We start from the raw sequence: 25,192 nt of genomic DNA on the forward strand, positions 1-25,192 counted from the left end.
CAAAAAAGTAGTCAGTGTTGTTGCAGTGGTGATAAATGAGTGTGTTGGACTGTGTTTAATTAACATGGCTGTGTATAATTTTTGTAACAGTGAGATTGTGGAAGATGAGCGGTACAGGCAGACAGAAGAGATGCACAGAGACAACCGCAGGATACAGGCAATATCATGGGGTTAGTAACACCATTTATACCTGTAATATCATTATAGAAATAACCTGGCATTCCTGAATGTTCATGAAAAAAACAAAACTGTAGGATTGTTTCCAGGAAACTGAAAATGTTGAAAAATGACCATCGATTTTGTGATGGATCTGGATCGATAACTTTTCTAGCCAATGCTTACTTGACTAGTCTGTGCTAACTTTACTAGTCGGTATAGATTCTGGTTTAAATCATCATGATTGTATTTGGGGCACACGTGTGTGTATGTTATGTTTTTAACCACAGCGTTACGGAAAATTCCGTGGGAACATTGGGCAGTAAGGTACTCAGTATCCTAATCCCTATAACTGCAAGTGGTTTTAGCCAATAGAAATAAAAAGGCTTCAACTTGTAGACATGACTGATTTGCTCCTGTTTCTTACATTGTGAAAATAATGTATTGTTTATATTCATATTGTTTGAATATGACGTCATAATTCATCATGACAATTTAATACACTGTACATCACGTGCCGTCATTCCGTACGTTCACCATATCATCCTGAAGAAGGCAGTTTGTCGTGGACGAAATATTGATAAAGACAGACCTAACCTGGTTACTGCTGTGTCCTCTTTTTGTTTAATTGTGTAAATGTGTAAAAAAAATCCCTGTGCTTTGTCTCACAGCAGGATCAAACGGCTCCGATGAGGAGCCCCCTCCCCCAAAACCTGCCCGCCCTGTGTACCCCATGTCGCCCACAGGCTCCATTCCCAACCTGACAGGCAACTCCAGCATGGGGAATGTCAACCATCACTGGAACAGCACCAGCCACTTACCCCAGGGTCACAGTACACCCGCTGGACCCTCCCCAAACACCGACAGCCTCAAACGCCAGGGAATGGAGGATCACTCTCGGCCGGTCCAGTCAACCGTCACTACTAACCTGTTCCAGGGATACTTTCCGTCTTCTTCGGGTTACATGCAGGTGAGAATTCGTGATGGAAAATCATGACTGTGGCTCGCATTGTATGATGGTAGCCATGTACAGACCGGGGAACCCATACACTTTCGCCGTATTTTGTACGCTTGATTGTCTAAAATATGATCAGTATGGTGGGTGGAAACAAAATACAATCAACGAAAGTCCCAGACTACTTTTCTTCACATGCGCATCTCAAAGCAGATCCAGTATTTTGGATGTTCGAATGCTGTGTGGAGAACACTAATTTTTCTGAAAATACGCCAAGTTTCTTTGAGAATACTCCAAGTTCACAACAGGGGTTCCCAGGTCTGCATGTAGATTCTTAGAGGAAGATTTCATGACGTGCATGGAGTATTAGCAGCACTTTTAACCAGTTACTTTTAACACTTTACCGAGTCTAGTAAGTGGAGCAAACAAAAAAGAGATTGTTTTAAACTTTGAGTACATTCTATGTAAGGATAGTAGGCCTCTGCAGTGAAATAATGCCAATTGAACAGTGTGAATTATAATGCAAGTCTTAACTGTAATTTGATCAGAAAGAAAACATGCAGACGAGCCAATAAAGAGGAATTTGCTGATGCTGAATATGCTTATGATTACTCAACAAGCTTTGATGTCGGACAAGAAAGAACATTTCTGATGTGTTGGAAAGGTTGAATTGGACGAATATGCTTCATTCTTTTCAGCACGCTTGATCGTTGGTCTCGGATTTCTTCATCATCTAAAAAGAAAGCAAAAAAGGAAATACAAAATTCTGAGTAATTGTATCATGTTAATTTTAACTGAATATGATTGTTTTTTATTTGGTTTTGCACGTATCACAGGTGAACACAATGTTTTTTGTTCGGTTTTGCACATATCACAGGTGAACACAAGTCAGGGTCACAACCACCCAGGCCCTCCCGTACCCACCTCCCAGCGTCCCTTGATCAGTCCCTACTTCTCCTCCGGTGGTGTTGGTGTGCCAACGTCGGGTGCAGGCCAGGGTGCATCCTCCCAGATCACCATGCGCAACGGCGTCACACACCAGGGTGACGTACAACAACAGGTAAGAAATAGATTGTGTATATGCTTTCTATCTGTGTGCATGTCACCATGGTTTTATACCCGCCTGCCTATAACTCTCTGTTTACTAGCTGGTTTTTAGTATTCATCAGAATTGTTTTGTTTTTTTTAGCTCTGTGTGGATGCAAGCATTTGTGGTGCCTGCAAAGATGCAGTACTTTATAAGAACATCTGAAAGATTTCTCTTCTCTCTCCCCCCCCCCCCCCCCCCCCCTTTATCTATTGTGTACATGTGTTTGTCTCTTTGGTTTCCTGTTTGTATGTCTGTATCTGTCTTCGACTGCTCTTGTGTGTACTTATATATTTGCATGTGCGTGCTTGAATTGTGTTTCCTTTCTTCCAATGTTGAGACAAATTGTTTTGCATTATTTTGTGACAGATGGGTGGAGGTTACCCACAGGGTGTGTCCGAGGCGGACGTGGCGAGGAGAGGGCACCATCCTGCTGCTCCGTCACCACGCAACTCTATGGTGCAGGTGGGGCAACAATAACATGCACAAGCAAACACACACATGCGCAGGCATTTGTTTGTTTGTTTGTTTGTTTGCTTAACGCCCAGCCGATCATGAAGGGCCATATCAGGGCGGTGCTGCTTTGACATATAACGTGCGCCACACACAAGACAGAAGTCGCAGCACAGGCTTCATGTCTCACCCAGTCACATTATTCTGACACCGGACCAACCAGTCCTAGCACTAACCCCATAATGCCAGACGCCAGGCGGAGCAGCCACTAGATTGCCAATTTTAAAGTCTTAGGTATGACCCGGCCGGGGTTCGAACCCACGACCTCCCGATCACGGGGCGGACGCCTTACCACTAGGCCAACTGATGCGCAGGCATGAACACACACACACACACACGCATGCCTGCACACACACCCTAGCACACACACACACATGCATGCATGCACACACACACACACAGACAGGCAGACATACACACACATAATTTCACACACGTCACTTCCGATGGCGGAAGGTTGGAATTTCTCCAAAAACTGTCCTACCAAATGAAATATGGCACGTTCAAAAAAGTCGAAAAGGAAAAATAACAGCGAAAAAAAGTATTACGCCGTGAGTGTGGGTCGACGAATAGGCATATTTGACACCTGGAATGAAGCCAGCAAGTCTGTAACTTCTTTTCCAAAGGCGACACACAAGAGCTATGACACGTTAGCTGCGGCTCAAAGAGCAATGGATCTCGCCGGAATTCAAAACCCACATTTATTTGAAGGAGAGGGACACGTAAGGGAAGATTTTGAAGATCAAACGGAGGTGAAGGAGATTTCATCTGCAGCGGCGGTCCCTAACAGTAACAGTAACATCACCATCAACACGCAAGACGATCGAAAGGAAATGAGCGACGGTGGTTGCTACGACGACGAGAAAGATCCAAAAGAAAGAACACTGACCTGTTCTGACTGCAGGAACAAAGTTTTCTGGAGAGATACCAAATTACCGGGCTACCAGATAGCGATATTTGCACGAACGCAGCGAAAGTTTACCTGCGAATATTGCACGGAAATCATGCTGGACGACAAAATAATGGAAGAAGTGGAGAGGGTTGTTCCATTCGAAAGCGTTCTCGCCACAGAAAGCAAAACTTCGACCAACTCAGATGGAATAAAAGGTCCTCTTGACCAACTCACAAATGAGGCCAAAGATCTTCACAAAGGCCTTCAACATCTCGAAAGTGCCATGGTTTATCTCTCCGAGAGATTTGAAGAAACGCGATCACAGAATGAAGTGATGTTGGGGGACATGAATCAGACACTACTGACTGCATTCAATGAATCTTCAAAAAAACGAAAGAAAAACTGGGAAGAAAATCAAAGCACAGAACAACAAGACTCACCTCATAGTCCTGGTCGAAAGCAGAAAATGAAAGGAGGCAGCGACAAACTGAAAATAACAACAGAGTCCCGAAAAATAGAACAAGAAGTTGACGTCATAATAGAGGAAATGACACTTGAAGATAGCAAGGCAGAAAAAACACCTCAGAGAAAAAACTCGTCTCGGCAAAAGACCAAAACATCGCTTGCATCAGGTAAAATAAGAGAAAATACCTCCAAAGAAAGTAGGGGAAATGCTTCCAACTCGGCACAGGCGTGTAGATCATCTTCACAGCCAGCCTCATCATTGTCGACATTGTCATTGTCATCAGTAGAAGAAGACAGCGAAAGTGATGAAAACTCAAGTAAGGAAGAAAAAGAAGAAGAAAAAGATGGAAACAACAAGGAACAAAGCCTACCATCAGTGTACATCCTTCATGATTCCATTCTCAATGGAGTAGACCCTGAAAGAATGGGTCGCCGTTTTGGATTGCACGTCACAAAAAAGAAAACAAGTAATATTGATGACTGCCTCGCCGAGATAAAGTCAATAAAACAAAAACCAGAAGCCATTCTCATTCATGTCGGCGTGAATGATGCAAAAGTAGACAACTCAACACCCTCAAAAAAACTGAAAGCCTGTGTGAAGACAGCAGAAGAAAATTTTCCCCAAACGAAGATCATTGTAAGTCAGGTGGTTCCAACAGCCTCAAGGGACATGAATGTTCGCACGAACCTTATCAATGCAAAGATGGAAGCTGCATTCCAATCAAAGATGAACATTTCTTTCATTAGAAACGCAAATGTTGCTGCACATCTACAAAGAGACGGAATACACCCGAATAGAAGGGGAGATGGAATCCTCGCGACAAATATTGGCTACCATCTAGAAAACCTTCTTTGGAGCAAACAACCAGATCACAAAAGAAGAGAGTCATTTCCGAACCAGAGAAACCAGCCATGGAGACAAACAGACTACAGGGAACAACAACAACAGCAATGGCAACGTGTTTCGTACAATGAGCAGTACAATGATCACGCTGATATCAGAGAGGACCAAAAGAGATCATTTGGCAGTCATCGGAACAAATCGTTGCACCCTAGAGAATATAACCAAACTTACTACAGGGAACAACAACAACATCGGCAACATATCCCGTACAACAAGCAGTACAACCGTTATGCTGACTTCAGAGAGGATCAAAAGAGATCATTTGATGGTCACTGGAACAGATGGAAGTTCTCCAGGGAAGATGACCAAACCGACTACAGGGATCAACATCGAACATATGTATCATACAACAGGCAGTACAATCGACACGCTGACTTCAGAGAGGGTCAAAAGAGATCATTTGGTGGGCATCAAAACAGATCTAGGTACTCCAGAGAAGATAACCATTACCCAACTCCACAGAATGGGGCAGAACCCAGAAATTACTTCAATAGAGAGTATGACAGATACACCTACTACAGAGGAGACACCCCATACCAGAATTCAAGATTGGAAACAGAACAAGACACATCGTACAATGGGCAGTTCAACAAGCATGAGTACCAAAGAGAAGACAACAGATACCAGAAACAGCAACTTGAAGAAGAACAGACCGCACCATACGTTGTGCAGGCCAACAGATACATTGGCTTTAGACAGAGAAAGTCCTACTAAAATACATAGACAACAATGAACAAATGCAAACAAATATCAATATTGAGCTGGAACATTAAAGGGATAAAAGGAACAATAGATGGCTGCTTAATCAACAAATTACATGTAGAGAAAGTCTCAAGTTCTTTAATAGAACATGACATTGTACTTATAGAGGAAACACACCTTACTAAAGAGGAAGAACAATCACTGTTTTTAGCAGGATTTGGAAGACCTATCAACTTTATTAGACCCAAAAGAAAGAAAGCAGGAAGCTCATCGGGAGGGATTGCCTTATTTATCAAAGATTCAATTCGACCCAATGTGAAAATTTTACCCAAAAGTAACCACAACATAGTTTGGATACAAATAATGACAGATACTGGTCACAATGATGTGTTTCTCGCATGTGTGTACTTACCACCAGAGCATTCGTCATTCGGTAAAGACAATACAGTTCAAATGTGGGAGGATCTAGAAAATGACATTGATGACTTGTCTGCAAAAGGATCAATAGTACTGTGTGGTGATTTCAATGCAAGATCTGGGGAATATAAAGATTACATAGAACATGATAATATCAATAACATATATACATTGCCCCCTGATTATTCCTCTGATGATATATTTAGCAGACGTTCAATGGATAAGGTGATCCACAAATTTGGTAGACGATTAGTTGATTTATGCAATAATTTCAATATACACATTCTCAATGGAAGAATACTAGGAGACATACAAGGCAAATTCACTTGTTATCAACCCCAAGGTTGTAGTGTGGTAGATTATTTCATATGTTCCCATGACCTTCTTAAGGACGTTATAAGCATGAGGGTCAAGAATTTACAAGTATATTCAGATCATTGCCCATTGGAAATGAAAATCAGACTCCCATTAATAAATAAAGATAATACTTATAAAAGAATGAGATATCAACACAATCAAAATATATCATACAATATTAATGAAAAACTAAGTATAAAAGAGACGTACCAATGGGACAGCAGTTCATATGAAAAACTTATGCAAGCTCTCAGTGCTCCCGATATGAATAGACAACTACAAGATTTAGAATTAGAGATAGAACAAACCCGTGTAATAAGCAAAACCAGTTACACAGAGAGCAATGTTGATAATATCACAGATAAATTTACAGACATATTAAATAATGCTGCAAATAATAGCCTAAAGAAACAGATTAAAATGAAAATCAATATTCGAAAAAAGAAAAGAAACAAAGTTTGGTTTACCAAAAATTGTTATCAACAAAGAAAAGAATTAAAATCGATATTAAACGCTTTGAACAGATATCCATTTAATAGCTCACTTTGTCAAAAATATTATAGTGTACGTAAAAGATATAATTCTCTAATAAAGAAACAAAAAAGAGAATATAGAAATAAATTAGTTTTAATATTAAATGACCAATTCAATAATGATCCAAATAAACTTTGGAAAACATTAAAAGACCTAAAATCAATGGGTGATAATGACAGAAATAATAATAAATGTAATATAAATCCAACCAAATGGCTAAATCACTTAGCAAATTTAATCGGAACTAAACCAGATATTTCAGAACAAAGAAGTAAGGAAGCGTCAGAGGAACTAAAACAGAGTACTCATCAATATAATATACCCACATTAGATAACCCAATTACAGGAAAAGAAATTAAAATTGAAAGTAAGTCATTGAAAAACAAAAAAGCACCAGGACCAGATAAACTATCAAATGAGATTATTAAAGCAAGCTTAGATCGAACTGTACATATTTTAACAAAGTTATTTAATTTAATATTAATTACTGGACATTATCCCAAAAATTGGAAATCAAGTATAAGCATACCAATCTATAAGAAGGGAGACCCTCTTAACCCAAGCAATTATAGAGGTATTACTTTGAGCAGTAATCTTAGTAAATTATTCTGCAAAGTAATGAATTCAAGGATTTCAAAATTCTTAGAAGATGATAACATAATTAGGAAAGAACAGGCAGGCTTCCGAAAAGGATATCGAACTACGGACCAAATTTTCGTATTAAAAAAAATTGTAGACGATCTCTTAAAATTAAAAAATGGAAGAATGTATGCATGTTTTGTAGACTTTCAGAAAGCCTTTGATAACGTATGGCACGAAGCACTTCTACTTAAACTATATACACTAGGGATAAGAGGATACTGTTTTAATATAATAAAAGATATGTATACAAATTCATTCATTAGAACTGAATACAATCAAGAGTGTCCAATGAGTATACATGTCAGAAAAGGTGTTCATCAAGGAAATACATTAAGTCCTATACTGTTCAACATTTTCATAAACGACTTCACTACAAATATACCTGATTTTGATTCACCATACATTGATATAAACTCAAAAACAAAAATATCATGTTTAATGTATGCAGATGATTTAGTAATGCTATCCAAATCAAAGTTAGGTCTGCAACAAAAATTAGATTACTTAAATATATACTGTCAACAATGGGGATTAAAAATAAATACTGAAAAAACGAACATTGTAATATTTTGTCGTAGTCTTCCCAAAATAAATACAATATTTAAATGTGGAGATTGTATTATCAAAAGAACAGACCAGTATAAATATTTGGGTATAGTGTTCAACCAAAATGGAAATTTAAATATTGCCCAGGAGCATCTTAGCAAACAAGGAAACAAAGCAGCTTACTCTCTTCGAAAAGCGTTCAGAAATAGTCTTGTTCAAACAAAAACAATTTTAAATTTATTTGACTTGTTAGTGTCCCCAATTATTTGTTACGGCGCAGAAGTATGGTTTCCATACATTATAAAAAATACACATATATTTGACGACATTGATGCCTTTTTTCAATGTTGCATCTCCAAGGAATGCCCTCATGAAAGTGCACATATAAGATTTTGCAGATTCATTCTTGGTACGCATAAGAAAAGTATGAAAATTCCAGTGCTAGCAGAACTAGGACGGTTTCCAATAGGATTGAGAATATTATCACAATGCATAAAATATTGGGCTCATATACTAGAGACTAAAAAAGACTCCTACATATATCAAGCATATTTATCACTATTAGATCCGTCACGGGAAAGTTCATGGTCACATTTCATAAAACAAGCAGTAGATAAATTAGGATTTAATCATGTCTGGCAAAATCAATCTACATTTAATTCTAAAAAGTTACAAAAAGCCATACAAGAGAAATTAGAATGCAAATTCATAAAATTCTGGATTAATAAAAAGTCTGAAGGAAGTTCAAAATTAAAATTCTACGCAAAAGTAACAGACTCGAGGAAATACGAATTGCAATCTTATATCAATGAGGTAAAAAATTTAGATCACAGAAAAGCATTAACAAAGTTAAGAATAAGTGCACACGATTTAGAAATTGAAAAGGGTCGACATTTAAATACACCAGTAAATAACAGATTATGCAAAAAATGTAATGTGATAGAGGATGAAATACATTTGTTGGATAAATGCACCAAATATACTTCCATTAGAGAAAAATTCATATCAAGCATAGCCTATTCAGGCCAATACACTCTTCCCAGCCAAATATTACAAATACCCAAACTACAAACCCAGCTAGCACAGTTTGTTTACGAATGTTTCAAAAAACGGTGATGTTTTCTTTTACTACAGTTTCTTTGTTAATTAATTATGTGCCTTATAAACTGTGTGTTTCATGGCAATAAAGATTATTCTATTCTATTCTATTCTATTCTATTCACATACACACACATGTCAATATAACACTTACCTCGACAGTACTATTCTTGCACATTATCTATTATAGGCCGAAAAAATTGGACAAAACGCTGCGTGGGTACAATTATCTCCCATAACCATGCGCCACCGTGGATCCCAAGCACTGTCCGAGTGCTTCCCCCTTACAGGATGTAGGTGGCGCGTCCTCTTTCTTTTTTCGCGCGTGACAGTAGGCTGTGTTTCTGCTGCGCTCCCGGATTATTTTGGATTCTAGAGTCTTCTTTTCTGTGTGGATTACCACCTGTTGGATTTTTGTGTGTTATTCCACTTCTGGCTTGAGGCTACGTTGTTTTTCTTCCAACTTGTGCCTCCGTTGTTGTGTGGCGGACTCGGCGTGCCTACCGTCCTACTTCGTGGTGACCGGTCGTCTGCTTCTCGTTTCGCCTCATTCACTTGAGTATTGACCTAATTTTCTTTGAATTTTGTTAATTCTCGATTTTTTAAGGGTACGTACAGGGCGAGGTAGGATGTCTCGTCCTGTTTTGGGCTCTGGTTCTACGGAACCAGAGTCTGCCGGGGGCAACCCTTCTCCGGGCGCCCAGCGTCATGTTTTGCGCACGGAGAGGGGGACCTTTCGGCGCTCCGAATCTCCCTCCCCAAACGCTTTGCGTTTGCGGCGAGGGAGGGCGGAGAAAGCCTGTTTGAGCAAGCTCAATGCGAGCTTGCTCAAACAGGCTGGGCTTGAACCTGGGACTTCGGGCGGGGCTGCGCCGTCGAAGGTTCGGGGAAGGTCGAGGGGAAAGAAAAAGCTTCTTTCTCCTTCTCCTTCCGTGGAACACGCTTCCCCCCCTTCGACGCCGTTGTCCGGCCCTCAGTCTCAGGCTACAGCTCCTCCCGGTTTCAAGCCTGGGGGGAAGGTTTCCTTCTCCTCCCTGGCTCGAATCCGGGGGCGGGTCGATTCCCAACCCTCTTTGGGGGTTGGTGAATCTGATCTAGGGGCTACGGGAGAGACTCAGGTTTCGACTTCTTTCTTTTCCGGTGCCTCTCCTGTGCCCTCCTCGGTTTCCACCGCTGTGGAAGCCAGGAGGGACACGGGTCCTCCATGGGGGGGGAGATCGGAGGAGATGACGGGGTCTATGAATTCCCTCCCCGCTGGGGTTGGGATGCGAATTGACCCCGTTCAGGGCGGTCCTGTGGGGGCAGGGGTTTCAGGCTTCGTGCCTACGACCACTGCTACTACGGTTCCCTCTGACGTCCGTGTGACTGGTGGCTGTCCCTCTATGAAACGCTCCGGCCGACTAGTTACTGGACGTGGAGGTGTTCGACAGAACGTGGTACTTCTGTCGAATGGTCAGGGCGACGGGAACATTGTTTCTGTTGCTCAGACCGACACCTCCGACCGGACCGTCTTGACCCCACGCCATTCCTTAGCGTCTGGTGTTCGGGTGACGGATGGTCCGGACCAAGGGTCCGGAACGGTCCAGGCTTACGGGTCGGGATCGAACCGGACCCACGGGTCCCGACTGGACTTGACCTCCGGGTTTGGTCCGGACGGGACCCATGGTACGGGACCGTACCGGACCTTAGGGTCCGGTGCGGGACAGTACCTCTGGCCCTTGCCGGACCCCCGGACCTACGGGTCCGGATGGTACGGTACGGGACCAGTGGTCCGGTCGGGACCGGACCACCCGACCTCCTCTGTTGGTCCGGGTGGTCTGGCACCGAACCGGAACACACCGGACCACCGGACCTACGGGTCCGGATGGTACGGTACGGGACCAGTGGTCCGGTCGGGACCGGACCACCCGACCACCTCTGTTGGTCCGGGTGGTCTGGCACCGAACCGGAACACACCGGACCACCGGACCTACGGGTCCGGATGGTACGGTGTTTCCACGTCCGGACCGAACCACCCGAACACTTTTGTGGGTACGGATGGTTCTGTGCCGAACGGGACCTCCGGATGGTACGGGACCGGACCGGACCACCGGACCGGACCGGACCACCGGACCGGACCGGACCACCGGAACACCGGACCACCCGACCGGACCGGATCGGCACCCCCGACCGGACCGGACCATTTCTTTTCTGATCAGACCCGATGGGTCCCTGTTCAGTCTATAAATGGCGGGGGTTCGTTGGCTGGACTGACCCAACAGTCGCAGGGTTTTTGTTGTTCTCTCCCTTCGGCTGCTGGAGACGTTTCGTCTTTGGGGCAGGGGTCTTCGCGGCCTCTTGCTTCAGTGGGCGTTTCGTCACAGCCTACTTCGTCACTTTCGGCTCCTCCCCCTCAAGCTTCCTACACTCCTGCTGTTGAGGAGTTGTCGGGAAGTGAAGAGGAGAGTGAGTCAGAGGACGATGGGGAGGAGGATCAGGGTCGCCCTGAGGTTAACACTGATCCTCTACCCTTGCCGGTTTCTGATGGAACTTCCGAAGCTATGCTTCGTACTTTCCAACAGTACATGACAGACATCACGCGGCGTCTTGACGCCACGGATGCCTCTCTTAAGCGTCTGTCGTCTAGTGTTCCCAACCCTTCGGTTGACACACAGGACGTGGAGTCTGAGGACGAGAGGCAGGAGGCTCTCCCTCGCACAGCTAGAAGGACGTTTGAACAGTTTCAGGACGTCCTTCCCTCCGACGCCCTCTCGTCCTTGGAGTCCGCTTCGGCCCGGGCGCGGGAGGCACACGCCGCGTCTGCCGGCGGCTCGTTTTATGAACGATCCGGCCGCCAGCAATTCGCGTTCCACCCTAGTCTTAGTGCCACGGTGGAAGCGGCAGCACATCGCCTGAGGAGTACAGATTCACGTGCGAACGCGACCTATGTTCCTCGGGAGGACGCGGATTCAGTGCCGTGCTTTCCTTCGGGAGGCGCACCTCCACTGTTTCCTCGTGTCCAATCTGTTTCGTCCCTCCCTTTTCCCTTTGACTCTCGAACTCTCCCTTTCCAGACTTCGAGTGTTCAGGGTGGGGCTGACGGTGATGTGTTCGTTGGGGAGGTGCCTTCGGTCAAGAAGGTGGAACTGAGCTCTGCTTCGTTCCACAATCTTGAGGCCACCGTTTCTTCCATTGTCGAGGCCCAATCACAGGCCTTGACATGGATGAGCACGCTGTCCACACTGTTGGACCCTCCCGATCGGGCAGAGTCCGATTCCACTCGGGTCCTCGACACGGTTCGAGTGGATCGGGCTTTGCATGCCGTGCGATCGTGCGTGACGACTGCGGCAGAATTGGCCATTGGAACACGGGTCCACTTGTTGGCCCTGTTCCGTGATCATTTTCTGGCTACTTCTTTAGTGCCTCCGGATTTGAGGAAGAGTCTGAGGAACACGTTTCCTCAGCCTTCTTCCCTCTTTCATCCGGGCACTGTCCGTTCTGTGGTGGAGTCCACACGCCAGAGGAACACTGATTCTCTGATGGTTGGCCTCGCTGCTTCGGCGACGTCGGCGGGGAGTAAGAGAAGTGCTACAGTCACCTCCAGCTCCCAGCCTCAGAAGAAGAAGAAGAAGAAGCCAGTTTCACTGCCTCCTTCTTCCTCCTCTCAGGCGCCTGTCGTGTTCCCCCCTGCGGCCCCGGCTTCTCGTGCTCCCAAGCGCAAGAAGAAGGGTGCTCAGACAGGTAAGGGTAAGCAGCACCACCAGGGGGGTGGTCGCAAGCCTGCGCCTGCCCGCCAGCAGAATTTTCAGTGAGTCCCGGCCCTACGTTGACGCCCCCTCAAGTTGCCCCTCTTTCGTCCGTCGGTTCCCTTTTTCGGGCCCGCGACATGTGGGGCAGACTGGTCTCCAACCAGTTTATCTTGAGGGTGGTGGGGTCGGGGTTTTCTCTACCGCTGTCGTCACAACCTCCATTGTCCGCTCTACCTTTGACGTTCCCCCCTCCTCGAGACCCTGCCAGATGGCAGGCTCTTCAAGACGAGGTGAACTCGTTGGTCGAGAAGAAGGCTGTCTACCCCCTTTCTCAGCCTTCTCCGGGGTTCTACTCCCGCCTGTTCACCGTCCCCAAAAAGGACGGCAGGTTCAGGCCGGTGTTGGACCTCTCCACCTTGAACTTGTACCTTCGCAGGTGCAAGTTCAAGATGGAAACCCCTTCGTCGGTCCGGTTGGCCATCCGGCCAAACGATTGGGCCACGTCTGTGGACCTCCAGGATGCTTACTTCCACATCCTGGTGGCCCCGGGGTACCGACATCTGCTCCGGTTTGTTTGGGAGGGCACAGTGTTCGAGTTTCGGGCCCTCCCATTCGGCCTGTCCTTGGCCCCGCTGATTTTTACAAAGGTGGTCAAGGAGCTGGCGGCGTTGGTCAGAGCTCAGGGTGTGCGTCTGCGTCAATATTTGGACGATTGGCTCACCCTGGCCCAGTCTCGCGATCAATGCCTCCAACACACCCGGCAGGTCCTGGACCGGACCCATGCCTTGGGGTTCCAGATACAGTGGCACAAGTCGGACCTCGTGCCAGCCCAGCAGTTTTGCTACTTGGGGATGGCGTTCGACACAGTGCTTTACACTGTGTCTCCCTCCCCGGACAGGATCCTCTTCCTGAGGCGAAAGATCCTCTCCATTCAGGCTTGCCGCGCTGTTCCTCACAGACGGCTGGCGGAACTGTTGGGTTCCATGGAGTCTGTCGCTCTGCTGCTGCCCCTTGCAAGGCTACACAAACGTCCCCTGCAACGGGCAGTAGCAGATCGGACTTCCAGGCCTCTCGATTACACCGAGTTGGTCCAGATCGGGCCTTGGTTTCACGAGGCTGTAGTCCAATGGCTGGACCCGATCTGGCTCAACTCTGCGGTGCCTATCCAACCGAGACGGCCGTCTCTCTTCCTGTACACCGACGCTTCTACGCGGGGTTGGGGGGCCCACCTGGACCTGCACGAGGCCCAGGGGGTCTGGACCCAGGAGGAGTCCCTCCTACACATCAACTTTCTAGAGTTGGAGGCGGTTCGTCGGGCTCTGCTGGAGTTTCGCCTCCTGATTCGGGATCAGGATGTGTTGGTCCACGGGGACAACACCACATGCCTAGCTTACCTTCGCCACCAGGGGGGCACCAATTCTCGGTCCCTCTCCCTGTTAGCGGAGGAGATTCTGCTCTGGTGCCAGACCAATCAGGTCCGGATGTCAGTCCAATTCGTTCCGGGGAAACTGAACGCCCTGGCCGACATTCTCAGTCGGGGCGATCAGGTTCTCCCCACAGAATGGACCATCGCTCACAACGTTCTACAGCGTCTGTGGGCAAGGTGGGACCGTCCTCTGATCGATCTGTTCGCAACTCGATTCAGCGCTCGGCTTCCCAGGTACGTCAGCCCCTTTCGAGACACGAATGCGTTCCACGTGGACGCATTCACTCTCTCGTGGAGGCTCCTCGATGCTTACGCCTATCCCCCGACATCTCTGATTCCGAGGGTACTGGCAAAGTATCTGCAGGAACGGCCAAGACTGATTTTGGTCGCGCCTTACTGGCCAACAGCTCCGTGGTTTCCAGATCTTCGCGGTCTCACCCACGTAGACCCTCTACCTCTGAATCTGGACGGGGGAAGTCTGCTCCAACCTCGATCAGGCCTCCCTCATCCACGTCCAGAGAGTCTGTGCTTGACCGCATGGCTCTTGTGCGCTCCAAACTGCTTGCACTAGGATTGCACAAGAGTTCAGTAGAGTTTTCCTTGAACGCTAAGAGGCGATCAACTAATCAGCTCTACGACTTACGCTGGAGAGCTTGGGCCTCCTTCGCTTTGTCCAAGGGGATAAAGCCGCTTTATCCCTCAACACAGGACTTGGCCAACTTCCTGGTGGAAGTGTATCAAAAGAAGAGTCTTTCTTCTACGACTCTTCTTGGATACAAATCTGCCATCACTTCCACGATTGCGGCTGCTACTGGTCGCAGACCTGAACACTTGATCAGTTCCTCCCTCATCGCTAATGTCCTTTCGGGTATTAGCAATGCAGCGGTGTCTAAACCTCGGGTTTCATTTCCCAAGTGGGATGTCTTCCTGGTTCTCAAACTCCTGCGTAGCAAGGAGTTTGAACCCCTGGCAGGCATTAGTATCAAGTTCCTGACTTTTAAGACTGTGTTCCTCATCGCTTTAGCCACTTGCCGTAGACTCAGTGGTATTCAAGCTTTGAGTGGCCTGGAATTTGACATTGAGTTCACCACACATCAGGTGACGTTGGCTTTCCTACCAGACTTTCGAGCCAAGAATCAGAATGCCTCGGAGTTGTCCAAACCAGTAGTCATTCAAGCCTTGGCTCCCACTCTTGAACATGATGACCCTGATCGCTTCCTCTGCCCAGTACGTGCCCTTAGAGTGTACCTGGATAGAACACGTAGCTTTCGGTCTTCTAAGCGGTCACTGTTTGTCTCGCTTAATCCGAAGTACCAATCGGATATTTCTAGACAAACTTTAGCTCGTTGGCTGACCTTGCTTATCAAACAGGCTTATGTTCATGCTCAAGTGGATGTGGTCCCTGACATCAGGGCACACGAGATTCGGGCTATCGGCTCCTCGTTGGCGCACGTGCGGGGTGCCTCGCTCCAAAGCATAATGGCGGTCGCGTTCTGGAAGACTCCAGCCACGTTTATTAACCACTATATGCGAGACTTTTCCAGTCTCAGGCTTGACCAGTCGTATGGCATTGCCAAAGCAGTGGTTGCCAGCATGGTCACGTCAGTCTAAGGTATTTTTCTTGGGTATATTTTCTTTTACGGTAGTACTGTTCGAAAATTGCCTGGGTATCTTAATCCTTGGATTTAAGTGATTTTGATTAAGGAGTTTAATACTCTACATATCACCCTCACACCACTCTGGTATTCTGTGCAAGAATAGTACTGTCGAGGTAAGTGTTATATTGACTGTAAGGCTTCTTTTTAAGCCTACTGTCTATATGATACTTACCGAGACAGTACTATTAGAGTTTCCCTCCCGCCTCCCCTCTTGATATGTTATGGGCTTTTTGAGGGTCTGCAGCTCATAAAGAAAGAGGACGCGCCACCTACATCCTGTAAGGGGGAAGCACTCGGACAGTGCTTGGGATCCACGGTGGCGCATGGTTATGGGAGATAATTGTACCCACGCAGCGTTTTGTCCAATTTTTTCGGCCTATAATAGATAATGTGCAAGAATAGTACTGTCGAGGTAAGTATCATATAGACAGTAGGCTTAAAAAGAAGCCTTACAATTTATATGACACTGTTGAAGGACCATTGTGAAAAGTCTCAGTCTTACTGTTTTGTTTTGTAGATTTCTCAGATGTGTAGAAAATGGCACCTTTGCATAGAATTCTCTAGAAATGTACATTCAACTTTCTCTAACCTTGCTCAAACATTATTTTCTGATTGGAAGTGTGATACATTCTGACAAGGTCGAGTCAGCTGTAATATGTCTCGGATATGTCTACATCTGGAATAAATGGTATTGAAAAGAAATGTATTGTTAAGAAATGAGTTGTTTTGTTGCAGGACTTTGCTCATCATCGACATGTGGAAGACGTTGATGAGCATGTGATAGAGGCACGCTGCCAAAAGCAGAAGCAAGATTCAGCCGCTGACGCTAAATGGTTACAAATGGAAGAGAAGAATTTGGTGAGACATCTCTATGAATCTTGTGTATTGTTTGCCCCCACGTTCTCCCTCTTCAGAATGACTAATCCGTTACAGTGCGTATATTTTTGGTTGAAGCTTTAATTGCTGAAAATATAAGGCTGGTCTGGAACATGCGTGGTTTTTTCTTGACCAACACACTTTTTCCGTAAAAAGAAATTTTCAGAGAATTCGTGTGCAACTACTAACTGAGTTTGTTTTCAAAGTTTACCTGTTGTACAACTGGTCACACTAATATATACCGTTTGCAGTGTGTGATTTCTTCATCATTTGATGTTGATGAAATGTGGCAAGCAGCAGACTTTTTTTTTGGTTCCAAACATGCACTCCTGAATGTTCTAACGGTCACTCTTACTTTCCAAATCCAGAAACGAGACAAGTGGGCAGCCATGCAGTCGGAAGACAGCGACAGCACAAAGGAGAACTCCCCGCCGCCTCAGCACCCATTCTCACCACTCCCCCCACAGACACCCCCGCCAACCACACAACAGATCCAACACTCCCAGGCCGTCACCGTCAGGAGAACATCCAGTAAGTGATGTATGCTGGATGTATGCTGGATGTCTTGGGTTTCAAAGAGATGCAAACATGTGTTCGTCAGAGATGGTCTTTCTTATAATAATAATGATAACTGGACATTTTTAAGTAACCTATGGCTCTGGGCCCTTTACAAAAGTACATATATAGAAAAGAACAATTAAATGTACAACCTACATAAAACAATTAACCATACAGACAAAAATCACCATGTGTACTGTTCACAAAATATTCATATATGCTATATATACACACATACCAAGCGAACACTTTCAACAATTCTTGATTAAGGCTTACGGAGAATGTTTAGTTCCTGTCATTTTGCTGAGCACTTTGTTTGAGATATGTGTGTGTGTGCGTGCATGTGTGTGTTTGTAAGAATGTTCTCAGCAGAGGCAGCTGTTCTTTTTGCAAGATAGGATGACAAAATCTGTAGTTCTGGATTCTATATTTCTATCTATAGGCCATTGCTGTGCCTAAACTTGATCCAGTTATTTTGTGGCTCATGGTCAAAGCTGAATTTACTTTTTTGCTGATGTTTTGTAATGACCTTTTCAACAAAATGAGCCCTACTGGTTAAAGGTTAAGTTATACATTCAAATATAGGAGGAACATCTTCGTGATGGTTTCAAATCTGTTTTCAGCGGATAGTCGCAGCAGCAGTACCAGCGAGTCCACAGAGGGAGCAGCTGTTTCTTTAAACAAGGCAAGTTTTTTTGTTATCACTGCATTACAACGAACTTTAAACTGGATGGTGGTGTCATCGGTATGGTATATTCTTCACACAAACGAAATAGAACACAGTTGAACCACTCAAATGACCGACCAAAGTGGTCATTATAGACAGCTGGTCGCTATATATGAAAAGGTGAATGATATAGAAACAAAACTTGTAGGAAATCTTCGGGGTGGTCGAAATGGGCAGGTGGTCCTTGTCAAGAGGTGGTCGTGAGGGCAGGTTAGGCTCCGCCTGGCGTCTGGCATTATGGGGTTAGTGCTAGGACTGGTTGGTCCGGTGTCAGAATAATGTGACTGGGTGAGACATGAAGCCTGTGCTGCGACTTCTGTCTTGTGTGTGGCGCATGTTATATGTCAAAGCAGCACCGCCCTGATATGGCCCTTCGTGGTCGGCTGGGCGTTAAGCAAACAAACACCCCCCGCGGGTCAGGGGGAAGAATTTACCCGATGCTCCCCAGCATGTCGTAAGAGGCGACTAACGTATTCTGTTTCTCCTTTTACCCTTGTTAAGTGTTTCTTGTATAGAATATAGTCAATTTTTGTAAAGATTTTAGTCAAGCAGTATGTAAGAAATGTTATGTCCTTTGTACTGGAAACTTGCATTCTCCCAGTAAGGTAATATATTGTACTACGTTGCAAGCCCCTGGAGCAAATTTTTGATAAGTGCTTTTGTGAACAAGAAACAATTGACAAGTGGCTCTATCCCATCACCCCCCTTTCCCCGTCGCGATATAACCTTCGTGGTTGAAAACGATGTTAAACACCAAATAAAGAAAGAAAGCAAACAAACAAACAAACAAAGGGCAGGTTAGACTGTATAAGTGCAGTCTCTGGGTTTTTTTAACGTCTTTTGGACGCAAGAATTTTGCAAGGCCCCCTCCTGCCAACATTCCCAACCTTCGCCCATAAGAAAATGTTCACAAATTGTAGTTAAGTCTGAATCGGATGACTGCACTTACAAACTAATTCATTTTTACAATATTGCGTATGTGCTTGCTAAAAAAATTGTAAAGACATTGTTGGTCCAAGGAGAAGGATAACACGACTTTTTGCTCTGATTTCAGTCCCAGCTGAACCGAACCAATGACAAGGTGTACGAGTCGACAACGAGTGTGGTGCGAGCTGTCATGACCATGACCAAAGAAGCCCCGTCTGTAGAGCCAGAAGGGTACCTCACCATGGTCCGGGTGAGTTTTACTCATACTCTTAGTATTTTCCAGACCTGGGAACCCATACGATTTTGCCGTATTTTGTACGCTTGCTTGTCTAGAATACGATCGGTACGGTCAGTAGTAAAAAAAAATGTGCCGAGAAAAATTCCTAGACTACTTTTCTTCACCAGCGCATCCCAAAGCAGATCCAGTATTTTGACACATGATTACTGTTTTTGTCAGTAAACAATGACAGAAGCATTTGTTTTAAATGTATTGGTCAACTTAATTAACGGTGCGACGGATGCGTTCGAAGTATGTTTGAATCATGGATGTTCAAATGCTCCGTGGAGTACGCTCATTTTTCTGAAAATACGCCAAGGTTGTTTGAGAATATTCCAAGTGCAAAACAGGGGTTCTCAGGTCTGGTTTTCACTCGTGTGTATCACGAACAGCAGTGAGTTCCAGGTGCTGTATATGTATTTGGTGAGAAAGTAAGACCATAGCTCTGATTAGAGTGTGAAGGACAAAGAGATCAAAGTTGTCTATTGAAGATGATGACTCCCTGAAACATTGGTTGATTACTTTCATGGATGTCTTTAGTTTTGTTGTGAGCAGGGTTGTTGTTGTTTTGTTGTTGTTGGTTTGTTAACCTCATGCAATTCAAATGAATAATAACAATTACATGTTCATACTGACAGTAGTCTACATATTTATCCTCAACAGATGCAAGTGTATTTTAATGTTGAAATACCTGTTTTGATTGCACCAAGCTGGTGCACAGAGAAGAAATACTTGGAGCTACCTGACTTCTGCATTCAGTTAACAGTGTCAAATTCATGTTTATTGTCAAGATGTAGTGAGTGTGAGATTTGTGTGTTTCAACAGACAATCGGCCAAGAACTACGCAGCCTGCTAGCCAGCGTGGATGAGATTATCAACCATCTGCCACAGGAACACATCAAACAGGTACAGTGGAATTGGATGTGTTAATGAACCCATTTCAAGCCAATAAAGATGTGTTTCAAGCCTATAAAGATGTGTTTTAAGCCAATAAAGATGTGTTTCAAGCCTATAAAGATGTGTTTCAAGCCTATAAAGATGTGTTTCAAGCCTATAAAGATGTGTTTCAAGCCTATAAAGATGTGTTTCAAGATGTGTTTCAAGCCTATAAAGATGTGTTTCAAGCCTATAAAGATGTGTAAATGAACCCATTTCAGATCCAGATGGCGCAGAAGGTGCTGAGCACGGACATGGCGTCCCTGGTGAGCAGCATGAAGCTGGCCCAGCAGTACAGCACCACGTCCCTGGATGCAGAGTACCGCAAGCGCATGCTCAAGTCCGCGCACGCTCTCGCCATGGACTCCAAGAATCTCCTGGACGCGGTGGACACAGCCAGACTGAATAAGGCCTCAGTCTCCAGTTGATCCTGCCCTAGGTTTCAACCCTTGGAATTCTGATGAGATTTTTCGCGTGTCAGTGCTTTCTTTGCCTTGACGGAACTTGAAAGAGGTGCTGGCAGGCTGTTGGTGGAAACGTACTGCAATTATCCTTTCGGGAGAAAGTATGTCAGAAAAACTGATACACCCTGGCAGTGCTTCGCAAGTGTTGACTGAATTTTGGTGTGACCTTAATTCTGATGATGGTTTTCGGAGGCAGTATGTCAGAGAAAGTGACACATACCCTGGCAGAACTTCACAAGTGCTGACTTGATTTTGGTGTGAACTTACTTTTTGAAGCAAAAAGTGCAAGAAAAAGTGACACAATATTCACACCTTGAGTGATTTGAACTCAAAAGGAATTGCCAAATCACACAAAGAGTGTAACTTACAGAATGAGAGAGCTCAGTGTTCGACTCCTGGTTCTACAGCAGCTGTGCTTGTTTCTTACCAGAGTCCTGACTTGGTTCCCTTTGTGATTTTACTGTGTTCAGGAAATGCTGACGCAATGGAAAAGCATTCAGTAAGTGTGGGACTTACATGGAATTGCATTTCGCTTACCAGTTGAAGGATTCATGGAACATTCAGCAAACAAGAATTCGAAGAAAGGGCTGTGCAACTGTTATACATCAAGGAAATCACGCTTGGTCCTGTTTCTGTGTGAATGTTAGATCTGTTTGTTTCTCTGTGAATGTTAGATCTGTTTGTTTCTGTGTGAATGTTAGATCTATTTGTTTCTGTGTGAATGTTAAGATTAGTTGCATTTGTGTGAATATTAGATGTGTTTATTCAGTGTGAATGTTACATTTGTTTGTTTCTGTGTGAGTGTTAACCTGTTGAGGTGAAACTATAGCAGACTAGGGATTTGAAATGACATTACAGTTTAGATTTAATGTTGGTGGAGTCTGTTTTAGCCTTAGCAAGTGACTTTTCTTCACAAGATTTAAGTCAACTGCTGAATCAGATTGCTTCAACCAAAGCATTGCTTTCGGCATTGTGGGGAGCATTTTAATTACTTTTTAACCAGGAAGGGAAGAACATGCAACATATCTTGAAGACCTTGCAAGGTTGATGCGATAACCCGATTAAAGGGTGTTCTTTTTCTTTCATTCCTTCTCTATGACAAAACAAAACATCGGAATTCTGGAACGTTAGCTGTTTTGGGATGTAAGTGCATGGTTACAGAGCTGTTTCTTTGTGTGTGTGTGTTGTAACTTGTACAGTTAGTAACTGTGTTTGCAAGAAATGGCATTTGCTTTGGAGTGTACATGCCACTTTTGGTGCTTTTATATGCATGTTTTAGAAGTGTAATAACAAAGCAAAAAACAAAACAAAGTTCTTGTGTGTGATGTGCTTACTTGTACATAAAAAAAGGTTTTATCCTTCGCGTTTGAGTGCAGACTCATGTAAAGCTTACAGATTTTAGTTTCTGATGAAGGTTTTAACTATAACAAGAAACATGAATAAAGACAGAATATTCACATACCTCAAGAGTAACAAACATTACAGACAGGGTGTATTCATGACAATATTAATTTGTATTTAAAACAAACCATGAATACTGATATAGTGCTTTGTATTACTGTTGTATATTAATTATGATATATATACTTAAAATAGTGTGAGAACACGGATTGAAATGGTTCCAGAATTCTTCATGCATGTTTTGTTCTGCAAACGGTTGGTTAAGTTGTCACAAAACTGCCATGGAAATTTTATTATGTAGAAAAGTCAGATTCTTTCGAGGCCAGCAAACATAAAAGATGGTTGAAACTTCACAGACATTTTCTCCATTTTCTCCTTTTCCTAAGCGTGTGTTGTAATCAGGCGAAATAGTGCAATGGACAAAAAAGGAATTTCTGTAGCAGGTCAAATATGCCCTAAGCCTGGGGAAATGTTTGATCTGTCGATCAAAGTATTTTTTATGGAAATGATTTTACGCATCTTGACTTGATAGAAGAGTGTGATGTATGGAGTGACTATGTGAGAGTGTCTTAGCTTCTGAGGACAGAGAGATAGGTGGCATGTGGGGCAAAGAGAAAGAGAGAGACAGTGTGTGTGTGTGTTCTGACACTTGAAAAACAGTATATGCATTTATTTTAAATCATTGATGATATACCATGCAAAATTGCATACGTCGGTTAAAAGTGAGTACACAACAGCAGTAACGAAAGTGACTTCATTTAAAGTACAGTAATTACACTCTGCCAAATGTTGCATCTCCTGCTGTTGTTGTTTTTTCTTGGCTCTCACATGCAAAGACTTTCAATTTTAAAATTAAATGTCCCTAATTTTATTTCTGACAATCACAATTCAGAAGAAATATGCCTTCCTGACTTTTTTGTTTTCATTTCTCCATCCTTTTTGCGAATTTTTTTTGTTAGTCCCGTTTTTTTTACTCTGGTTACCCAATACTCTCATGGATATATTTTTAACTGACATTCCTCCATTCTGTTGAATATTTTTCCAGCAATTGTTAGAACATGTAGTAATGTTTTATTTCCTGTCTTTTAGTTCTTTTCCCTGAATTTTTGGGGTACTTGGATGATTAATTATTTTAAGTTTCTACATACTGTTGTCACATCCCTTAATTTTTATGTTGTAGCCGTCATTAGTTATTGTGCTTCTTACGTCGGTATTTCTCCTGTTCATGTATTATCAAGTTAAAGGAATGTTCTTTTTGGGAGCAATTACAAGTGAAAATCTTGAAACTGTGAATCCTTGGGTAATTTATGCTTAATGTACATAAACTTGTATTTATGTCTGATTTGAAGATAATAGGATGGTGATATTGCATGGATTTCTGACTTACTTTTACAAGAAAAAATCTGACTGCAATTGTGTTTGTTTATATGAGAAATGCTTTATTACACACACAAACGGATGGATTTATACAGCCCAAAACATTTTTTTTTTTAAATCTAAATACTCATTTCTGCCTTTGCTCTGCTTTTTCAAAGGATTGCAAAGGTAAAAAAAATTTTTACAAATTAAACAATCTGGGGTATTAAATGAGCTCTTGTATTAAAGCTTGAGAAGAGGCTTGTTTTCTAATCTGAAGTAACTGTGTATATATACCGGACAACATTGAATTCGAATGTCACTTCTATGCTGTTAATGTTTCTTTCACAATCATAACACACTAAAGAGAAGTATAGGGACAAATGTATCCAATATCCTTGTTGGCTGCATAAATGTCAAGGTCATTATTTTAAAAAGCGCTGACACCTAGAAGATGCCGCGTTAACCTTCCCGCATGTCTTCTCTCAAGCACCGTGCTTAATTAATTCAGCCTCATATTTCAAGACTTTTTTCCAGACACTTTTTTCCAGTGTGCATGGGTTGTGATCATCGACAGTGCCGAAAACTCTATACACAAAAACATATTTTTCTCATCCCATTTTGAATGTTGATTCTGAGTGAAAGCATGTTATAACACCATTGTTGGCATTATTTGCTGCTTTGAAATTCTTTGTTGCCTTGCTGTTCAAACTCCTATCGCCTTTAATTTTCAGAAAATGTGTCACATTTGGGCGAGATTCATTCTAGTGTATGAGTGGGGTTTCTACGGTTTTTTTGGGAGGGTCTTTTTTTTTTTTTTACAACTGTTTCAAGTTTTGTTTTTAACACAGCAGTGTCCTTATTTAGGTAATAAAATATCTTCAGGTTTTATATCGATTTATTTATGGATAATGTTACCATTGGTTTAAATAGTGTTTTATTTAGCAATGTACGGATATAATATATAATAAGCATGTTTAGGATCAACAACAGACTATAAGAATATTACCATTGCTATCAACACTGTTGTTGTTGGTGGGTTTTTTCTCCTCATACAAATCGTGGCATTTTGATTCCCAATGTGAAAATAAAACTCTTTGCTTTTTCTAGCTCAGGAAATGTTGCTGTCATGTTATGTCTTGTCGCACCACACAAAACACTTGCTTTGTCTTTGATCTCTTAAACTCCTCTCTTCAAGGATGTTTTAGCCTGCGTGTATAAAGTGTGTATGTTGCAAATTCTTTGTATGAGCACTTCTTTCAGTGCAATTAGGAAAGAGTGTACATTTTCGCTGGACAGATTGTGTTTTTGGAGAAGTGTAAATATGCTATACTTAAAAATAAAAAAGCCAAAACTTCCTGGATTGGTTTTGTTTTGTCTTCATCTTTGTTTCCAAACGACCCCAAATTAAAGGTCAGTGTGTGTGTGTGTAAACCAGTTATTCTGCAGAATACTGTATTTCTTCTTCTTCGTTCATGGGCTGAAACTCCCACGTTCACTCATGTTTAGCACGAGTGGCTTTTTACATGTATGACCGTTTTTACCCTGCCATTCAGGCATCATATGGCGATTTCGGGGGAAGCATGCTGG

General features: G+C 43.5%; 1 protein-coding gene across 6 annotated transcripts in view; it reads left to right on the forward strand.

Annotated features, from left to right (window-relative positions):
• LOC138967180 (focal adhesion kinase 1-like) overlaps positions 1-24,965 on the forward strand; it is a 170,855-nt gene extending 145,890 nt beyond the window's left edge. For all 6 annotated transcript variants that reach the window (XM_070339695.1, XM_070339699.1, XM_070339697.1 and 3 more), the window contains 10 exons: positions 91-170; positions 828-1,126; positions 1,989-2,171; positions 2,568-2,663; positions 16,816-16,938; positions 17,325-17,487; positions 18,138-18,199; positions 19,296-19,418; positions 20,271-20,351; positions 20,603-24,965. In XM_070339695.1, coding sequence (XP_070195796.1) covers positions 91-170; positions 828-1,126; positions 1,989-2,171; positions 2,568-2,663; positions 16,816-16,938; positions 17,325-17,487; positions 18,138-18,199; positions 19,296-19,418; positions 20,271-20,351; positions 20,603-20,809 — 1,417 coding nt within the window. In that variant the 3' untranslated portion in view covers positions 20,810-24,965. The remainder of the gene's footprint in view (positions 1-90; positions 171-827; positions 1,127-1,988; positions 2,172-2,567; positions 2,664-16,815; positions 16,939-17,324; positions 17,488-18,137; positions 18,200-19,295; positions 19,419-20,270; positions 20,352-20,602) is intronic.
• The last annotated feature ends 227 nt before the right edge of the window (positions 24,966-25,192 follow it).

This window comes from Littorina saxatilis, linkage group LG5 (assembly GCF_037325665.1).
Source record: "Littorina saxatilis isolate snail1 linkage group LG5, US_GU_Lsax_2.0, whole genome shotgun sequence".
Classification (NCBI taxonomy): domain Eukaryota; kingdom Metazoa; phylum Mollusca; class Gastropoda; order Littorinimorpha; family Littorinidae; genus Littorina; species Littorina saxatilis.